Source organism: Mastigoproctus giganteus, chromosome 8, assembly GCF_048544385.1.
Source record: "Mastigoproctus giganteus isolate SK-2022 chromosome 8, ASM4854438v1, whole genome shotgun sequence".
Taxonomy (NCBI): domain Eukaryota; kingdom Metazoa; phylum Arthropoda; class Arachnida; order Uropygi; family Thelyphonidae; genus Mastigoproctus; species Mastigoproctus giganteus.
In genome coordinates, this window is record NC_143582.1 from 216,352,893 (window position 1) to 216,374,375 (window position 21,483).

Sequence of the window (21,483 nt, forward strand, 5' to 3'; positions counted from 1 at the left end):
TGAAAGCCATGGCATGATTCTCTTATAATTCAATACTCAAAAATGATCTTGTATCATTTTTGAGTATTGTATCATTTAACTATTTTATTAATGCACAGTGCATTAATAAAATAGTTATAATCAAAAATCTGAGTTCTGAAGTGAAAGGATAATTCTATATATACTGCCGACTGCAGCAGAATACTAGCTGATACATTTATTTAGCTGATACATCCAGCCCATTAAAATTTCATTCTAACTAGTTCTACAAGCTATTGCTATGCTTTCCTTGTATTGTACTGTATCTTACTTACAGAATAAATATGTCATTATTTCCAGATATTATATAGAAAAATAAATATAAAAAAAAATTATCTGAATTTCAGTTATTGCTTCAGTTTTTTTAAATAAAAGTGAAACAAAAAAAAAAAAAAGGATGTTTAGATTGGTTTTGAATAGAGTGGGAAAAAAAACAAAACAAAATCAGTGTTGCCATTGAACCAGCCAGGAATGTTAGATAAATACTGCTGACTCTTAAGTTGTATTTCAGCTGCCTTTTTTAAATTTAATTAAATATTCAGCTGTATTCAATTTTTTTGAACTTTAAAGTTGTGAATTACTTTCAGAATTTGCTCCTTTCACTTGAGGAGGTTTCCATTTTTGATTGTATGTAATATTTATACATGTTATTCTTTTTAAAAAGGATAGCTATTTTATTATGATTTCTCTCAAAATATATTTTGGACATTTTTCTGCACTTATTTTAATCTAAAAAAAAACTTAAAAGAAAATAAATTTTTATAAATTTCACATACAGGCAGTTCTTTTTGATGAAACGTGATACTTTCTATCTCCACATCACCAGTAATGTACATTGCTTTCACTTCAGACAGAGGTACACGATGATTATATGAACAGAAAAATCTTCCATTTATAGAAACCTATAAGAAAACAATATGCAATATGAAATTATAATAAGCATTTAAAAATATATCCCATGTATAGCTTAAAACTAATATGAAACACTGAAATATGGTATTTGAGTGCAAGACAACTGGCCATCACAAGCAACATGGTGGAACACACTAAAGGAATGTATAAGGTGAGAAAAGGGTGAAATATTTATCATATCAATTAGTCAGTGATAATGGAATCATTCACTTTGGAATACAATGTCAAGCAGTCTACAGTCTGAAGCTACTTCTTTTGAGATAATAGTACATAATAACAGATAACTGTAACAGCTGTCAAAGGTATGGAAGGTCTCTTAACTAAACCCACAATATATTTCCTTGGCCTCTGATGTTGAAGTGAAGATTCTCTTCCCTTCTTGGATGTCCAAGTTAGTATTAAGTGAAAATGGAGACACTCACAATGAGACACAGATAGAACACCTGAACTCTGGCTGTCCAAAAACTGAAATTATCCAAAATAAATCCAGGCATTTTTTCTTTAAAATTTTCTTCTTTTTTTCTTTTTTTGATAAACTGGGAAATTTTAATTTGATTTAAAAGTTGTTCTTCGGATAGCACTGATGAATTTGCCCTCCAGATTTTATTATATTAAACTATTTAACTTAAAACTTCCATTGGGTAACTTCATGTCTGTGCATTTATTTTTGGCAATAAGCACTTTCAATTGTCATAAGTAAATGTTTTATGGTCTTACTCACAACAGACAATCTGCTAGCCAACCAATGTCCACAATTTATTTATTTATTATTTATATATATATTTTTAAATATTCATAATTAACATGGCTGTACTTTCACTGTATATAAAAACACTTAGAATAAAATTTACCATAAAATGTGCTATAATCAGTTTGTCATCTACGACAGAATTTCCCAAACTGGGGTCAGTAGACCAGTTCCAGGGGGTCCACAAAATGTTCAGGTCATCAAGTAATACGTGTTTATGTTCTTAAAAAAATATACTAATAGAATTACAACAAACTTCGTCATAGAACATTACTTATTTTCGATAAGATTAGTGTATACAATTGTATATATATTTCAAATTATACATAATAATAAAGTTATTATTATGTATCTGTATAAAAATAAGAATAAAGTTGAGTTGGTTCACACATTAAACTTTGAATTTTCTTTTCAGAAAACCCAGTGTTCATGCTGGGTTTTCTTTTTTGAAGGGGATCCGCAAACTTGTTTTGATTTTTGAAGGGGTCCGTAAATCTCATTAGTTTGGGAACTGCTGATCTACACCATAGCTGAGTGATCAGGAGTGAGAGCACAGCAACACATGCTTTTTGAGTGGACCGGGGTTCAAGCCCACGACTACTAAATAAGGAAACACCAAAATAAAAAAATAAAAAAAAAAACCAAGAGCGTTAGGTCTGGCCAGCTGGCTTGTAAAAATTCGGCTGGGCATATCAACATGGAAGAATGACAAGTGTTCCATCCATGTTGCTAACCCCTAACCGGGACAAACAGCGCAGATAATTTTTATCTACAACTAACATGACACTCATGATATACTTCTGTACATCCGGTCACTGGTCATTTTGTACACAAAAAAGTTTCTGCAGAAGAATTATAAAAGGATTCCATAGCCAAAAAAAAGTTTGAAAAGTGCTGATCTAGATGGTCTAAGAACTGACTGCTACTAGGGGAGTATCCTATCCACAAGTCTTGATTTTTAATCAGGACTTATGGCCAAGGCCAGAAGAGTTTACAATTTCATTGTAATTGTTTTAATGCAGCTTCATTACCAGTACAATATATAGTTAATAACAGGTCATGCATGTTTCATGACAATGTATAGACTCTATCTTCCAATATATGCAATATTCCATGTATGCTACCCCAGGGCCGCAGTCAGTTAAAATTCCTCATAATGATACATTCTAATTTGCTTGTATACTCCAGCTGGGGATAGCTGATCATCACATCTGCTACATTCATTATGCCTGTACTGCACCTTTACTCTCAGTTCTGCTGTTCCACTTGTTATCACACCAATGTGCTTGCTGATCAGAAGTACACCTTTCCTGTTCTGTTATGTCTGTCTTTTCTATACACATTGTACTTGTCATATTCAAATTCTGCATCCAGTATATCAAAATGACATCATATTTCTGATTTCCATATTATGCTGGCATTCATTCTTTTAATTAGTATCTGAAATTTATCACAGTGCTATCATTAGTATACAAACATATGGGAGATAGACTAGCTTTATCAATGTAATTTATATCTCAATGATATCCCACATAGTTGCTTTATGGCAGCTGTCTCTATGTATTTTCCAAAACAGATATTCAGTAATAATACAGGCAAATGATGCGAAAAAGCAAATTTATTTATATAACATCAGCCAAAAGAAAAAAAAAAAAAAAACTTCCCACATCACCTGTCCATCCTCTCTAATTGTTTGTCTGGATCTTTGAATTTATACAAACGACCTACTTCTACAACAGTAGATGGAAGTTTATTCCAACAATCAATTACTCTCTGGCTGAAAGCAAATTTTTGCACATCTCTCCTGAATCATCCTTTTCTAAATTAAATTAGCATCCTATTTATGTGTCATCTGAGAAAGAGTAAGAATGCCATCAGTATTTAGTTTACTCAATCCATTTAAAGCATCAATACCAAATATAAATAAATACCAAAAACAGTAAAGAGCCCAACACTGAACCACGAGGGACTCCAATAATAACATTAGTCTAAGAAGAGCAGTGCCCATTAATAGCCATCCCTTTATCCAAAACAGTAAGTTGTCCCTAATGCCATACAGTTCCATCTGCACAGCATCTTCCATGTGGAACAGTATCAAAAGCTTTACTAAAATAAATTTTGATATCTAACTGTATGATATCAAACTTATTTTTTGCCTCCAGTTCCTTGTAAATAATATGTGACTAATATCTGTAACTAATACACTGAACAACAAACCGGGTCATATCTTGTTATGGACATGAAAGTAAGTTTCCTTTATAGATTATGGGGTGTAAACACGAAATATTGCTAAAAATGGCAGATTGACTCTTGTTTTTGAAAAAAATAGTTTTTTATATTTATACAAGGTATTTTTTTATTTACATGGCAGTAAGATGTAGTTACGAACACACCTGTATCAAACACAGGACCTTATTGCCTTTCACTTGTATTCAGCTTCGAAAGTATCCCTTTTCACCAGTAACAACTGGCTAACATGGCAGCACTCCATTTGCTTTTTCATCTTTGTTCCATTGCTGCAATGTTTTGATGGAAGTGCTCACCATGTTCGTCACTGATGGCACCACAGTTTGGCTTGATTTGATTTTTGATTTGGTAGTTGTTGGCGCATCGGCTTCTGTGGCCATATTGCACCTCCCAAGGTTTTTGCAGTACTTTGATCCAAGCCCGAGGCGGGAATCGAACCCGCGACCTTTGGGTTGCCGGGCAGGTACTTTACCCACTCGGCTAGCCCGGTCGGCCACCCCCACAGTTTGGCAGGAAGAAATCCAGGTGTGAGTGCAAGAAATGCATTTTTAATGACATTTTGCACTCCAGTTTTTCGTAAGAAGTAATGAGATCTTCCACAAGCTGCTGGTAGTTGCTGGCTTTAACATTTCCTAGAAAACCAGTCAAAACATTTCAAAAGGCTTTCCATGCTGATTTCTTGTTATTACTAAGAACACATTCGAACTGTTCATCTTTGAAAAGTTGCCTTATTTGTGAACCAATGAAAATGTCTGCCTTAATCTTCTCTGTACTAAGTCTTAGGAGCTTCTCTTGTAAGTACATGAATGCAGAACCATTCACTTCCAAAGTCTTCACAAAATTTTTCATGAGCTCTAATCTGATGTGGAGTGGTGGAAGCAAAACTTTATCTGGATCTACCAGAGGTTCAAATGCTACATCCTTCATTCCAGGTGTTAATGATTTTTGTTGAGGCCAACTCCTCTTCTCGTAGTGCATATCTTTGGCACGACTATCCCACTTGCAAAGAAAGCAACAATACTTAGTATAACCATTTTGTAGTCCCAATAAAATGGCAATTACTTTTAAATCACAACATGTCTGCCACTCATACTTCTGAAAGTGTACACCTAAGAGGATGTTCTCCATGTTTGCACATGTTTCTTTTTTGTGGACGGCATATTATTATTATTATTATTAGCCATATGGTGCAAGAAAGCCTGAGGCTTATGCTGTCAGTCATAAGTCAAAAAAAATTCCAAAGTTACCCTAAATACCCAAGAAAGAGAAGAATGATGATATCCAGCTCAGGACCCTGGGTGTGCCAAGCCCATACTCACCAGATGTGAGCCCCTGGAGTATCCTCATTTCACAAAGGGCAATCACAGGGTGACACGAGCAAATACAGACCTGTTAGTTCCACCTCCACTCCAGGGAAAACAAGGGAGTCACCAGCCAAAGATGAATTGCAGGATCATCCAGACAAGACCACAGCAATAATCTCGACAGAGCATTGGTTTGCCAAGGGGAAGCCCTGTCTGACCAATTCGATTGAACACCATGAAAGTGAATGCAAGAAATAACTCTGATACCAAACACTTGGATTTCACAAAAGCACCTGACACTGTTGAACATGGAAGACCACTGCACGAAGTGGAGCAATATGTCATAAAGGGCAAGTTGGTGCAATGGACAAAAGGACGGATGAGTGGGAGAAGACAGAGTGACAACCAATGGACACTGCTCCCTGTGGACCAAAGTTATCAGCAGTGCCCCCTAGGGCTCAGCATTGGCCCCATTGCTGCCGCCCACATTCATCAATGACATCGATGAAGGTACATCAGGCCCAATATCCAAGTTTTCAGATGACATGAAGGCTAATAGGGCTGCCAACGACACCAATGATGGTAAGCCACTGCCACAGGATCTTGAAAAGATCCTGTGGAAAAACCAACCTCTTAATCCCAGCGCTGCATCTTATTTCCCTCCATCTCCAACAAACATCAATGAAAAGGTGAACATAAGACATTATCCAAAATGCAATCGACAAATGGCTTGCCCAGCATATAACTACAATATAATGGGTGTACAGACTAGGGACCAAATCTTTGTCTCCAGATTAAAATCAAAAACCGCTATTCGGGCTATCATAGAAATGTAAGATATGCATGAGATATTGAATAGATATGCAAGAAGTATTGAAGGCAGCATATTTTCATTGTGTAATAATACAGCCTTAGGGCTAACCTTGGAAGCATCTATAAATAGTCACCATTCTTCGGGATGCACCTTGTTCACTGCTGCCATTACACCATTAACATCCTTACAAACAGTGAGTTCACCTTCTGTTTGATAGAATTTAGCACATTATTTATTTTGAGTACGAAATATTGTCACTTTCGTAGAATGGTCTAGAAGATTCCACTGTTGTAGCCTCGAGGACAAAAGCTCTGTCTTATTCTTTGGCAGTTCGAGATCCCTGATGAGGTCATTAAGTTCACTTTCTGTGATCTTATGTGATTCAGAAGGATAAAGGTTTGGACAAAATGGCGGATCCCTTGATGTAGACAGCTGCTGTACTTCTTTGTGTATATCAAGTTGATGTTCATCAGTGTCTTCATCTTCATCAGGGTGTATACTAAAAGGCCAGAATTCATGGGATCCCTGGTTCCTGGGCAATGCAAGGCTGTCACCCCTCTCGCTAGTGGCCAAGCCCACCACTTGGCAGATATATAGGTACACTGCAATCACATAGATGGTAATTCGATGTCAGTATGAATAAACGTCATGAGTTAACCGACCTTGAGAGAGGGATGATAGTGGATGCCCGAAGCATGGGTCACTATCGCAGAGGTGGTACAGAAATTGCACTATCCCCGTTCAACAGTATCAAGAGTGTATTAGGAATATGCCATTTTTGGAATAATGTCTCATCGTGAACAGCACTGTGGGCCGAGAAAGCTGGTGAATGAATGTGGCCATTGGTCAACGTTTGTCTTGCATTGTTTCAGCCAACCAGAGAGTGACAGTGACACAAATCACTGCCAACTTCAATGAGGGAGGTGCCAAAAACATCCCCACCAAGACCATCAGGCAATCATTAGCCGCAACAGGTTATAGGTGCCGCCAACCCACCAGAGTCCCATTGCTAACACCACGACACAGGGCTCTATGCCTCAACTGGGTGAAAGAACATTGGCACTGGGCCTTGGATGATTGGAGACAGGTATCCTAGTCCGATGAGTCCCATTTCCAATTATTTTAAGCAGACGGGAGGGTGCATATCTGACAGAAACCACATAAAGCTATGCACCTGTCATGTCAACAAGGAACTGCTCAGGCAGGTGGACGGTCGGTAATGGTCTGGGGTGTGTTCAACTGGCACATGTTGGGACCTCTGGTACATCTAGATGCATCTCTAACAGTCCAGGTTACGTTGTTGTTATTTCGGTTTTTAGGAGCATTAGCAACTAAGGCCATATTGCTCCGGAGATATGCGGTGGTCATTCCCTGACCTTTCCGCATTCTTCTATTTGGTAGTCACGGGCTCGAATCCCGGTCTAATCAAGAAGCGTGTGCTACGCACTGCTGCTCCTGTCCACCTGGCTACGGAGGTGCCTAACCAGGTTACGTGTCCATCCTTGCAGACCATCTGCATCTCTTCATGATCATTGTGCACCTACAGGGCAATGGAGTCTTCCAGCAGAATAATGCACCCTCCACAGAGCTGTGGTGACTAGAACATAGTTCGAAGAGCATTCCACAGATTTTATCACCATGGAATGGCCTCCTCGTTCACCAGACATGAACCCTGTGGAGCATCTTCGGGATGCTGTGGAAAGATCCGTTTCAGCTTTGGATCCTCCACCTAGGAATACGATGATTATGGACAGCAATGCAGCAAGCATTGATGGAAATACCTGTGGAATGCTTTCGTGAACTAGTGGACTCACTGCCTCGCCCCTGTGATTGCCCTTATCTGGACAAAAGGTGGACCTACCCATTACTAGGCAGGTATCCCATGATTTCTGTCCATTCAGTATACAGAAAAATGGTTAGGTGGTTCAGGAAGGGGTAGTCATTCACCGTGAAGCACAGAACAAATTGCAAATGGTATATTTGGGTATATCACTGTCCACTTTTTCTTTATTGTCATCCCTTTTCTAATAGGAGGCACCATACAGAAGTAACAGTCTGTGATGTGATTCGTTGGCTCCCTCCATATCATGGGCACTGCAAAAGGCATAAAACCTCCCTTTTGATTGACCCATGCATTGAGTTTTGATGAACAGGTAGTGCAGCATATGTGGGGAGCCCAGTTGTGCGCCTGGTCCTGGTCACCTACTTTACACCCAAAGTACAAAAAGTAGGCCTTTTTTATGGCTCAAGTTAAGGGATGACGTGATTGCAGGCTAGTTTACACTTACTGTAGGTTTCTGCATTCCCTGATTATTTATAATCATCATATACATTTTTCTTTTCTATCACTAGTCTTATCAGTTCATCTGTCATCCATTTAAGTAAGTCTATGTACATAATACATGCTGTAATATCCATGTATTTTATTTACTGAACATAAAATTGTGGAAATTTAGGATAACCTTTTTACTTGTCTGTCCCGCTAATATTAGAAATTTTTTTAACTAAATTTCTAATTTTAGGCAAAAAGTATACTAAATATACCTTAAAAACCATTAACAGTTAACTATACAAATTTTTCACAAATGCCTATCATACTAACAAATGATAAACAATTTCCTTTAACATCAATAAATACATATACTGTACACTAAATTACTTACATATTTATAAAACAAATGAACATGAAAATAATTTTTTTTCTTCTTTCTTCATGAGTCCCTAGCCTACTACTGTTGATAATAAACTCAGATTATGTCTGAGTAACTAACATTAATATGATTGTAATGTTTAAATATTAATTTAACCCGTAATGTTTAAATATTAATTTTTTACACCTTTGAGTAAATATGATCATTGTAACCTTACTCTCCAATTAACCCTTATATCAAAATATGTAATATATGTAAGAAAATTCTTTGAACCCCAATATTTTTTGCACTTTTTTTAAATATTTAAAATTCAGTTTAACAAAATTACCATATATGATTTCTCCTCTGCAAGAAGTTGCAAGCTGAACTTCTGGCCAACAATAAAAGGAAATGCACCTTCATTTTCCTCTCTGCCCCAGTTACGAGACAGACGAGTATTACGACCCACACACTGTTGATGAAATCGAACAGCGAAATGAAATACGAAATCAGCTGCATTAATATCCCTTTCAACTTGTTTTGCCAAGTCTATTTCAAACCTATGTATAAACAATTATAAAAGTAAAGTCCTGAAATTTCAAATTTCAAATTCTTTGTTTTAAAAATTACAATAAAGGTTAGCAACATTTTACATACAAAATTCTAGAAATGAGAAATATCTATGATAAAATCAAATTTTTTAATTAGTACAAATATTATAGAATTATAAAATTTTTGAAAATGAAAATTTTCTTGGAGAACATTATGCAGTCATCTACGACGGTGGTATCAAAAAGTTTGTATCCTTACCTAGAAATAACTCTAGAAAGGTGAAACTGCATAGGAACTTTAATCCTTTTCTATGTACTCTCCATGTACAGTAACACGTTTCTCCCATTTTTGGATCAGTTCTTTAATATCTTGATCATAGAAGTCCCCACTTTTTGCTTGAAACCACGATTCCACTTCATTGATGACTTTCTGAGGTGAATGAAAGTGGATATAAGCAATGTTTTTTTTCATTTCTCGAAACAAGAAGTCTGACAGTGCTAGGTCAGGAGAATAAGGTGGATGCTGTAGTAGTCCGAAGCAAGAAAATTGCATTCAACATTGCTTCTATAAAGACATCAGCAATCTTGGAACCCATCATGCAGAAACCATAGACATGTGCGGATGGTCATGTAAAATGCTGTAGACCCATAACTGCTGTAGACCTATAATTCCCACTGCATTTGTGATGAAATGAATTGTCACACATGTCACTCAGCACCAGCTGCTCAACCTTTGCAACTGTCTCACTGTCTGTAGATTGCTTCTACAGGGATGGGATACACTTAAATAGAAAGGGTGCAAGAATTTTTGCTGATGCTGTCGAGGCAGTGTTAGGTGGGTCGGAAAACTGCTAGTTGGGGGGGATACAAGGACTAATAGATTAACAGTAGCCACTGGCAGAGGTGGAAGTGATTCTTGCACTGCTTCTATTGAAATGAGCGGAAGCCTGAAAAACAAGATGCAGGATATTTCAGAGACTGCTGGGAGTCATTGCGGTACAAGTAAACACATGGGTTGTGTTAGGGTAGCTAAGAATAGAAACAGGTGCATGTATACCTGCGTGTACACCAATGCTAGGAGTTTGGTAAATAAATTTGATGAATTTGAGGTATTGCTCAAAACATCAAAGGCAGATATTGTTGGGATATCAGAGATGTGGTGTCACACAGATATAAGTAATGCGGAACTGGAATTTGGGGAATACAATGTGTATAGAAAGGATAGACAGGGGAGGAGGGGTTATGCTATTAATTAAGAAACACATAAAGTCCAAGGAAGTGAAGCCAGTCGACATCGATGGACAGGGCAGTGTCGAGTCAGTTTGGTGTGACATAAGCATAGAGAAATCAAAATTGAGAGTAGGAGTGTGCTATAGGCCTAATGACTCTGATGAGTATAATAAGATATTGTACAGAGAAATAGAGTGGGCCAGTAAATCAGAGAGTCTTATAATGGGGGATTTTAATTTCCCAGATATTGACTGGAATTTGCGGATTGGTCACTCGCACACTAGCAAGGCTTTTGTGGATTTATTGGATGATTGTTTTCTACATCAGCATGTTCGTGAGGCAACAAGAGGGAGCAATACTCTTGATCTGATTATCAGTAGTGATTCTTCATGCATTAAGAATCTGCAGTTAAATGAACCACTAGGTGGCAGTGATCATAGTGTGTTGAAGTGGGATTTACTCAAGGAGGTAACTACCATCAGAAGTAAAGGGAAGGGTTTTTGTTTTCGTAAAGGCGACTATGATGGTCGGAGACAGTATTTAAATTCTATACAGTGGGACCAACTGATGATGTTACCAACAGCAAACTCAAAATGGGAAGCATTCAAGGAACTAATCTTGGAGGCTACCAGGCTTTACGTACCAACTAAGAAATATTGTTCAAGATTTAGGCCTAAATGGTTGTCAGATGAACTAATGAGACATGTGGCAGAGAAGAAAAATGCATGGGATACATACAAATTAATGGGTGACATGGAAGCCTATGATAGATATAAGTTGGTCTGTAACCAAGTCACAAAGGAGATTAGGCAGGCAAAGGCAGACTACGAAAAATCCTTGGCAAAGGATGCAAAGAAAAACAGAAAAGAGTTCTTTACATATTTAAATTCGAGAAGGAAAGGGACGAATCAGATTGGTCCACTGGATATTGATGGTTCAACAGTTGAGGATCCTGCTCAGGTGGCTAACAATCTAAACGAGTATTTTGCATCTACATTCACGCATGAGGAGTTATTCAGGAAGGAGAATGATGTAGGTAAAGTAAACATTGGCAGTGAGCTGGATGATTTTGTAATAACTGAGAGGAAAGTGGAGGAGAGATTGTTGAGGATAAACATAAAAAAGGCACCTGGGGTGGATGGGATCTATCCAGTTATATTAAAGGAGGCAGCAAAGGAAGTAAGCAAACCCCTAGCCATAATTATGAGAGCTTCTTTGGACTCAGGGGAGGTACCCATAGACTGGAAATGTGCAAATGTAACCCCAATTCACAAAGGAGGATCAAAAGCTGACACAAGTAATTATAGACCTGTTAGTTTAACTTCTGTTCCAGGTAAGTTAATGGAGGCACTGGTTAAGGAAGCACTGCAGGATCATCTAGACAAGAATTCAGTTATAGCTCAGACGCAGCATGGTTTTGTTAAGGGCAGGTCTTGCTGACCAATTTGATTGGATACTATGATGTAGTCACAAAAGAACTGGATGCAGGGAATAACTTTGATATTATATATTTGGATCTTAGAAAGGCTTTTGATACTGTTGCACATGGAAGACTACTGCACAAATTGGAACAGTGTGGCATTGGAGGCAAATTGCTGCTATGGATAAGGGGATGGTTGAGTGGCAGAAGACAGAGAGTGGTAATCAATGGACACTGCTCAACGTGGACTAATGTTATTAGTGGAGTTCCTCAGGGTTCAGTGTTGGGTCCGTTGTTGTTTTCGGTGTTTATGAATGATATTGATGATGGGATATCAAGTTTAATGTCCAAGTTTGCAGATGATACAAAGGTTGGCAGGGTTGTTAAGGACACTACTGACGCTATGCTGCTGCAACAGGATTTGGAAAGGTTGAACAGATGGGCTGAGAGGTGGCAAATGAAGTTTAACATTGACAAATGTAAAGTACTACATATGGGAAACAGTAACCCCAGAGCAATGTATCAACTCTGTGGTACTACACTGACAGTGGTGGAGAATGAAAAGGACCTGGGGGTAATTGTGCAGGCAGATATGAAGTTCTCTGAGCAGTGCAGACGAGCTGCAAGAGTAGCTCATGGTGTCTTGTCAATGATATACAGGAATTTTTCTAGCAGGGATAAGGAGGTGATTATTCCCTTGTATAAGGCAATGGTTAGGCCACATCTTGAGTACTGTATACAGGTCTGGAGGCCTCATTTCAAGAAGGATGTAGAGCTGCTGGAACGGGTACAGAGAAGGGCAACAAGATTAGTGAATGGAACAAAGGGTTGCTCTTACGAAGAAAGGCTTAAGTTTTGCAAATTACAGAGTCTGGAGACTAGGCACCGGCGAGGTGATCTGATAGGTGTATAAGGCTTTGAATGGTTTGAGCATGCTCAATGCCAATGGGATTCTGCATTTTGCTCAGAATAATCACCTCAGAGGGCATAAATTCAAATTGAGGAAGGACGGATGTCGGATAGATGTGCGGAAATTTGCCTTTGGCCAGTGGGTGGTTGGTTGGTGGAACCGCCTTCCATCACTTGTTGTTGAAGTTGATAGCCTAAACAAATTTAAGGCTCAACTGGACAGGTATTTCGAACGAACGGAGGGGTGAAATGGGAGTGGGGTTTTTTTTTTTTATTTTTGGCTGATGCTGAATAAGCTTGCTTTCTTGCATCATATGCCTCTACTAATGCTAATGCTATTGATGGCCTTCCTTCTCTTGGCTCATCAAAAACACTTGTACAACCACACTGGAACTACCATTTCTACTTTTTTACAGTGCATAAATTTTTTCAGTACATAAATTGACTCTTCATCAATTTCCTGAGCTTTCTTACCCTGCAAATGCAGGAACTTTATCACTGCTCGATACTCCACTCTGTCAACCTTAGCATCCTTCCTCAGATTCCAGGCTCCACCTCTGGATCACCTATGGGAATGGAATTTCACATGTTAGTTATTGAACCTCAGGGCTCACATGTGGTGAGTATGGGCTTGGCACACCTAGAGTCCTGAGCTGGATATCATCATCATTATTCTCTTTCTTGGTGATTTCCTTCTACTTCTCTCTCTCTCTCTTTTAGAGTAACTTGGGAATTTTTTTTTGGCTGGTGCAGCAGGCTTCAGGCTTCCTTGCACCAAATAGCTAATAATAATAATAATATGCAGACAACTTATATTAAAAATGGCATCTTCCTACTGATGTTTTATCTAGGACAGGGTACGAACTTTTTGATACTCTATCATATGTATTATAACAGCAAAAGTATATATATATTGTAATGCAGCAGCAGGAGACACATTGTTAAATAAACATAGTTTGCTTTATTTCCCAACCTCAAAATAATGCAAACAAAAATATATACTGTATTTCCCCATGTATAAGACGCACCTTTTTTCGAAAAATTTGGGGTCTGAAAACTGGGTGCATCTTATACAGTGGTTGTAGATTTTTTTACTTGCACTTACCACTTTTTTTCACGCTTGTTGTCTTTGCGCTCATTGTTTGCGCTTGTTACCGGTATATTAGGTTTTGCCATGTTCTGCCCAGAAATGACTCAGAAAAGATTTTCGTACAGTGCTGAATTCAAGTTATGAGGAGTTGTATGAATTTTATGATGAATAAAACTTTAGTTCAATAACTTTATGTAATACATTTTTTTCAAATTTCGCCCCCCAAAATTAAGGTGCGTCTTATACATGGGGAAATACGGTATGTGTCATAAGTTAAAAAAAAAAAAAAAAAGTAAAGTGCAGCCATTATCAACCCACTGCAGGGTGGAAGCCTCCTCAACAATTCATGCTGAGGGAAATGGACCATAATCTGCCACGCTGGTCCAGTGCGGGTTGGCAGATCGACTGTATTCAGCAGTCAGGGGCTTGAACCCCGGTCTACTCAAAGAGCGTGTGCTACTGCACTCCCGCTCCTGCCCACTCGGCTACGGAGGCCGTCGTCATAAGTTATTAGTGCTATAATGAAAGGTACCATAAAAGGTTGTTAACTTATCTCCTTTAAGTCAGGTAGGTACAATAGTTATAAAAAAAAGACAAAAGTACACAGTAATATCATTTTTTAATGATACTGCAGTATATTTGCTGATGGGATTCTTCCTCTTGTTCAGAATAATCACATGAGAGGGAATAAATTGAAATTGAGAAAAGACAGATGTAGGATAGATGTGCGGAAATTTGCCTTTAGCTTGCGGGTAGTTGGCTGGTGGAACAGACTTCCATCCCTTGTTGTGGAAATTTATAGCCTAAATAAATTTAAGGCTCAGCTGGACAGGTATTTCGAACGAACTGAGGGATGAAGTGGAACTTTTTTTTTTTTTAGCTGATGCTGCATAAGCTTGCTTTCTTGCATCATATGCCTCTACTAATGCTAATGCTAATGCTAATTTCTAATATATTCAGAGAAGGACATTGTGGGATCTTTAAATGAAGAAGTTGACTAATGATGTTCCTGGATCAAGTGTAAAATCTCACCAGACAAAAAAAGGAAGACTGCTAGACTTAAAATAAGTGCTACTGCAGCTGGAAAAATAAAAAAAAGGGAAGAAACTAGCAAAAGATACTACTCTAATGTTGTATTGCATTATATGTAGTGGACAAATTAATATAACTAGATACAAACAGTCTGAATAACTAAACAAAGTTAGTTACATTTTGGATTTATGTACTGAAATGCATCTTTGAGTGTAGATTTTGTGTTCTCTTCCTGAAGAAGACTTGATCATAAGACATTTAATTGTTACCACACTAAGGAGCATTAGCTACAGATTTCTATCACTAATGTCCCACAGCTTGTTGCAAATTCAAATTATCATTTTAATGACACCCGAGTGTTTTTGAAATCTTCATATATAGTTATCTTTAGGAGTTTATGTTCACAGGCTAATCTGCATGAAGTGAGCCGTAAAATATAGAATAGCTTCACTCACAGGGGATCCCCCCTACTCCCTCCATCTAAAACAGCTAACAGAAGCCTAAATCGGGCTTTATAAATTCCTCTGGGTACCAGAGGCAGGCTACTCCTACTCTGGTGGCTGGATAGCAATCGCCACTAGAGCCAACAGGAAATTTGGGTCGTTGACTGATAGTGATGACATAATAAGTGATTCAGATGGGACTAAAATTGTTGGGAGCCACTGCAGTCAAAACCTACCAGTCTAACTTTGTCAGTGGGCAATGGGAATTGAACCCGCATCTCTATAAAGAGTAGCAGACAAGGATGTATTGTACTGACTAAGCTGCCATGGATTAACTCAGTGTGGTACATTACATTTCAGATGACTTTATATGTGGTGCCACCTGAGCAAGAAGGTGGCACCACATATAGACCAAATTAATTTTAAACTCTTAATTGTTATAATTATAAAATGAACAAGTTTAAGAAAGTGTTAGTAAAGTACAAACTCATAAAATCAACGATAGCCCTTGGCAGTGAATAGCTATTCAACGCATGACCTTACTGTTTGTGTCTGAAAAAGCAGATGCAAGACCTTTTTTTAACAAACTTATTAAAATACATAAAAGAGATTCTTAAATTCTCAGTCATAAGAGGAGGACACCTTTCCCACTGAAGCCTTGCTCTTAAATCAAACAGTGCAACATGTCATGGATGCCACACCCAGATTTTCCACAAGGTTACTGATCCAAACTTAAAAAGCTTGACCTTTAGGCCATAGCTGGTCAACAGAAAGCAAACTGTGATTATTTGTTTTTCTTATGGTTCACCAAATATATAGGAAATAACCCATTACCAGACAGGAATTGAACTTATCCAGCAAGAGATTTCAATAAAGGTGACTGAAACTTCTGAACAGCCTGGGCTCCCAGGAAATCACTACTAGGAGCCTTATTATCTTCATATAAATCGAAGAATTTAGTGAGCTCAATAACTGAAAAAGACTTTTACCTCCATACATTCATATTCTACATTATCCCTCATTATGCACTTTTACAATTCAGTGTTGTGCTCCCGAGGGAAAAGCTTAGAGAGCACATTCTACATCGCCTGTTCATCCCCTCCAATAGTTTTTCAAATAGTTTAGTTAGTTCTGCCTTGAATTTATTCAAAATATCTGTTGCCACAACAACAGAACACCTGTTTTAATGCAGTTAAATTCTCAGTCCACTAGGGCACTGTTCTCTGATGCAACTTAGCTCTTGTCATGCAAACCTTGGTAGCACTTCATAGGATCTGCTGAATCTTTATATTCTTTTCTTTTGCTAAATAATCACTCCAGTTTTGGGTACCTGCAATGCTTTCACAAACATATTTATCACAGTGATTCCATTTTATACATTTTACTAAACATAAAATCAGGAATGCTGCAGAAGTTGCAGAAGCATTGGAATCGAAGTCAAGTATACTACTTTGAGATCCATCTAAATAGATGGTAAGCCTCATCATTTCCTAAATATCAGCTCAGTTCCTGAACTTTCTGATTCCACTTTATATTTAGCAAAATCTTTATTTTCTTTTTTAAAGGAGATAATTACTTCCTTTTGTGTAAATATGGTAAATACATTTTTGATAAATGATGTATTAATAAATCTTACAGATATGGTAATCTTAAATAAATACATACGCCTTTGCACCAAATGGTGTCTTGCCAATAATTTCAATCACCTTCCCAGTCTGTAAGACATTCTTAATATCACTCCAGTAGGGAAGAGTCTAAATAAAAAGATTAAAAAATCCATTAAATATGATTACTGTATTATCATAAAATATCAGGATAAATTATCAGTATTATTTTTATGATATGACACTACACAAATCTTTACAACCAGTGGCTATTAAGAATACATGTTCTTGTTCATACTCCGTCATGACCACTAAGTGAAAGGAGTTTATTTGTATTTAGTAGTTCATGTCGCATTAACCATAATTCAATAATGCACGTGCATTACTGTGCTCTCACACTCAGGGCTGGCCACAAGCACAAATGGTCTAAATCAGTGGTTCCCAAACTGGAGTCCGTGGACCCCTGGGACTCCATAGAACAGTTCCAGGGGGTCCATTTGCAAAATGACCATCTGGAACTGGTCAAATTATTAGACACACACCCACACACACATATAGGGGCGCCTCTGTAGCCACGTGGGCAGGAGCAGCAGTGTGTAGCACACGCTCCTTGATTAGACCGGGGTTCGAGCCCATGACCACCAAATACGGAGGATGCGGAAAGGTCAGGGAATGACCACTGCATATCCCCAGAGCAATATGGCCTTAGTTGCTAATGCTCCTAAAAACCAAATAATAACAATAACATATAGGGGATCCGCAAACCCTTTTTTCATTCTTGAAGGGGTCCGTAGATCTCAGTAGTTTGGTAACCACTGGTCTAAATAATAATATCATCTGCGTCTTTTCCACATTTCTATCAATGAGCCTACTGCTGTCTTAATGTCTAGTTATCCATATTATTGTCACTTCAAGAGCACTTGTATGAGTAGACTTGAAAATTCCTAGAAGTAGAGCATATACTTCGTTCTCAATGTCTATGTTATGTTTGTTATCAAACATAGGACGTTAAAAATGTAACTTTTATGTTATACTCACCTTGAAGATATCTGTATTGTTTTTAAGATTGATTTTAACAAGCTCAATTACAGTGGCATTGATTTAAAGATTCCATTCCAAGCTAAAAATAGTTAAAAATTGTTTAAGGTTGACCATTTAACTCCGGGGGCTCATATCTGGTGAATATGGGCTTGGCACACCCAGGGTCCCGAGCTGGATATCATCATTCTTTTCTTTCTTGGTGATTCCCTTTTACTTTTGACCCTTTCTCTTTCTCTCTCTCTCTCTCTCTCTCTCAGGGTAACTCGGGAGCTTTTTTTTTCCCTGGTGCAGCATAAGCCTCAGGCTTCCTTGCACCATATGGCTATTAATAATAATAACAATAATTTCCCAGGAAAGACTAACTTCACTATCAATTATTTTCATCAAATGTGATGTAGCAAAAATAAATTAATTATGACATCATTAATGGCTTTGTAGCCAAAAGGGCTAGAAGTATTTTGTAATTATCTAAACAATGTTTGTGTGCAATAATTGCTTTAATAATATGTAAATGTGTGAGATTATTGGTTCCTATTATTATTTATTCATGTTCCTTTTATGTGATGACTGCAATTGTTAAACAATATTGTTCATTAATGTATTAAATATTATTCATATTTAAAATTTTTGTTCAGTATAATATAAAATTATTTAATTATTTCTTAGTTACTGTAAAATTTTAAAAAATAAAAAATTAAAAAAATCACTATTACAAAAACACCCCGTATAAGTTTTGCACAGGACCCCAGGGTGCACAAATAATTATTGAACAGATCGCACGGAGGTGGATCGCTATCTGGAGAGACATGATATCTGCCAAGAATAGGGTCATGTCGTCCATGTTGGCGATGACTTATTAATCTGAAGTCTTCCCCGAATTGGAACTGGTACTCCCCTCAACTACGTATCATGATCAAGTTTCTGTAACAAGGGCTCTAGGGCTAATGCAAACAGCATTGGGCTCATTCGACAGCCCTGTCGCACTCCCCTTTCCATAGCAATCGGTTCAGTGAGGAACCCATTGATACAGAGTTTATTTCTGGCTGAGCTGTACAAGCACCTAATAGTCCCCCTCAATTTTGGTCTCACCCCAGACTTGACTAAGATGTCAAACAGATAACAGTGTTTGACCCTATCGAAGGCCTTTTCTATATCAGCCTGTATTACTGCTATGTTCAGCTGCTGGCTTTGGATTTGCTGCAGGAGATCTTTGAAGAGCCACGTGTTCATTAAGATACTACAATCCAGCACAGAATAGGATTGGGTACTGGTAATTATCTGTTTGATATTGTCCATCCAAAATTCTATTATTAAGTAGCTTCGCAAAAATCTTGTAGTCTGTATTCAGCAGGGAGATAGGTCGCCAGCTATCAATTGTTGTTGGGTCTCTGCCTTCCTTCAGAATAAAGACTGTAGTGGCCTCTACAAATTTACTGTTGACTTTTGCACCATTAAGGAGGGAATTGAATACCCCAGACAGTACTGGTCTGGTCTGAGGAAGAGCCAAATACTGCCTGTAGAATTCCATTTTGATTCCATCCAGCCCCGGGGGATTTCCTAAGTTTGCACTGTTTCGTTGTTCTGTTGAGTACTGTGCTTGTTATTTGTTTGTGCATTCTGGTTTTGTCTGTGAATCGTGTGTGTGTTGCCAATCCCACATGTATTCATGTCCTTTGTCTTCAGGTTGTGCAAATTCTCTCCTGCAATGTGTTGTAAATGCCTCTCTTATATGTTGTATGTGTCCCCCTCCTGTATTCCCATTATTTTCTTTCCTGCTTGCATTTCAAGCTTGTGGCTTTCAAAGAAGGCAGTGCTGACATTGTCTGCCTCTTTGAAACACACATTTAATTTAGTTTTATATTTTTCTGCCCATTTTTTGTATATATTGTATAATTCAGTTTTGATTTGGTCTATTTCTTCACTATTGCTATCTATATCTACTCTACCTGTCTGATATATGGTAAGTTCTTTAATTAAAGACCTCCTTAAGTTTCTCTCCTGGGATGCCTTTTCCCTGCCTAATTTCTTTTAGTTGTTCCCCCAGCTTTTCCTTGAACGCAATCCAGTGGTCCAGTTCAGGTGCACTTCCTGTCTCTGTACTCTCCTAGAGCACTGGAAGCTCCCCCCTCAACCAGACCAATGAGATCCATATTCATGTTCTAGATGAAAATTTCAGACATTACCTCTGAAAGCACTTAGGCATTTAATGCTTATCAAATGCAAAGGTGGTTGAATTAAATCATGCCCACTATCTTCCTTTAATCAAAATTTCTCACTCACTCCTAATATAATATACCTATATGTTAAAAGTCAGTTGTCTCAGAGGAAAAGAAAACCCAATGAGAGAAATTAAATATTAAGGAATAAGATGTCAGGTTCAGTTGAGGATCACCAACCATCGTAATACCCATGATTTTTCGCCCTCCCGTTGAGAATCCCTCATCATAAATATGCAGTTTCCCCGAGATCGATGTTTTGAAACTTTTTTTTGCCTTGGTTTTTGTATCTAGATTCAGTATCATTTACACAAAGTGCAACCAATGATAGATTTCGTTGCTATGAATACATAAAGTGCATGTATGCATAGAACAAAAACAATAAATAAAAAAAATAATAATAATTGCGAATTTAACTACAACTGCTTAACTACATCAATAAAATTCTTAAAGAATGGAAACAAACAATTAACAACGGAATACAGTTGAACAACAGGAATAAAATCCAAACTATATTATGTGCTGATGATCAAGTTATAATTGCAAAATCGGAAGGTGAACTACAGATAGCAGCAAATGAACTTAATAAAATAGGTAAAAAGTAGGAGATGAAAATCTCCACCTCAAAAACAAAATCAATGGGATTATGTGGAAAAAACATACAAAGAGTCGAAATTGTTATTGTTGATAAAATAATAGAACAAATATCTGACTTCACCTATTTGGGAAATTTAATATCAGATGAAGGGAAAGACATCTACACTAAACTACAAAAATATAATAAAATGAATGGAACAATTAAACACCACTTCAGAAAACAAATGGAAACTGAAACAAAATTATGACTGCACAACATCACTTCAAACTTAGCCCTCTTCTACAGCTGTGAAACATGGGTCATAAATAAGAAAGATTTGTAAAATAATAAGAGGAGTTTACCTCAATATAGTACGTAGAACACTTCCATATGATACTATCCAAAAATTAAAATGGAAAAAACCGACAACTTACCGGTACATTAGAGTAAAATTTAAATAATTAAATACCAATTTAACACAATTCAAATCAATTTAAAACAATTAAAAATCAAATTAATGCAATTAAAAAGAATCTAACGAAGATATTCAAAACGATTTTCCTTCCTGAAGCTGACAACGGTAAACTATATTGAGGTAAACTCCTCTTATTATTTTACAAATATTATTATCAACGTAGAACGTATTGAGTATTACAGCTCTGATTCATACTATCTAAATAAGAAAGATGTACACAAA

At 37.4% G+C, this 21,483-nt stretch overlaps 1 protein-coding gene across 1 annotated transcript in view; it reads right to left on the minus strand.

The window, feature by feature from the left end:
* The window catches only part of LOC150082281 (galectin-8-like), a 49,920-nt gene that overhangs the window by 11,404 nt on the left and 17,033 nt on the right, over positions 1–21,483 (minus strand). Inside the window, exons 4-6 of the mRNA XM_090380471.1 lie at positions 17,014–17,102; positions 9,023–9,233; positions 795–920 (exon numbers count right to left, since the gene is read on the minus strand). Of these exons, the coding sequence (XP_090236597.1) occupies positions 795–920; positions 9,023–9,233; positions 17,014–17,102 (426 nt within the window). The remainder of the gene's footprint in view (positions 1–794; positions 921–9,022; positions 9,234–17,013; positions 17,103–21,483) is intronic.